The 561-nt window shown below is 68.3% G+C and overlaps 1 protein-coding gene across 1 annotated transcript in view; it reads right to left on the reverse strand.

The window, feature by feature from the left end:
* Window positions 1–473, reverse strand: part of PRDM15 (PR domain containing 15) — a 6,518-nt gene extending 6,045 nt beyond the window's left edge. Inside the window, exon 1 of the mRNA XM_012731011.1 lies at window positions 454–473. Coding sequence (XP_012586465.1) covers window positions 454–473 — 20 coding nt within the window. The remainder of the gene's footprint in view (window positions 1–453) is intronic.
* Window positions 474–561: the final 88 nt, after the last annotated feature.

Genomic DNA, 561 nt, shown 5'->3' on the forward strand with positions numbered 1-561 from the left:
ACCCGTCCGCGCAGCTGTGAGGGCCGCGCTGCTCGTGCCCCCTGCGCGGCGCCGGGGCTTCGCCAGAAGCTGTCACTGGGCAGCGGAATGGCCAGCCCTCGGCGCAAGGGCGGGGCGTTCGCTCCCAGAGACATCTGCTCGTTGACTCAGTTATATGCGCCCCAACGAGCAGGTTTTAAGTGGACAGGTCCCGCGGGCACGGCAAGAGCAGAGGGCAGTTTGTGCACGGGTGCAGCGGCGTCGGGCAGCAGCGGGATCCCCCGAGGGCCTGAGCGCCCCCCTCGGCCCCCGCCCCCAGCTGGCAGCAAGATGGCCGGGCGCGGCGAACCCGCCCATCGGAACCTGCCGCTTCGGTTACAACGCGCAAGTGACGCGCGTGAAGAAAGGGAAATTCCGAAAATATCTCCACTCACGAGCACATCAAAGAGAATAAAAAACGCGGGGGTCCCCAACCTTGGGGTGAAGCCCCTCATGGGGGATTCTCCCCCCACCCTCCCTGCAGACACCCCCACCGGCCCCCAGCTCAGGCTCCTGGGCCCCGCCCCCTCCTCCCCGCCCCGG

The sequence above is a fragment of the Condylura cristata genome, unplaced genomic scaffold (genome assembly GCF_000260355.1).
Source record: "Condylura cristata isolate star-nosed mole 26May11 unplaced genomic scaffold, ConCri1.0 scaffold00003, whole genome shotgun sequence".
Classification (NCBI taxonomy): Eukaryota; Metazoa; Chordata; class Mammalia; order Eulipotyphla; family Talpidae; genus Condylura; species Condylura cristata.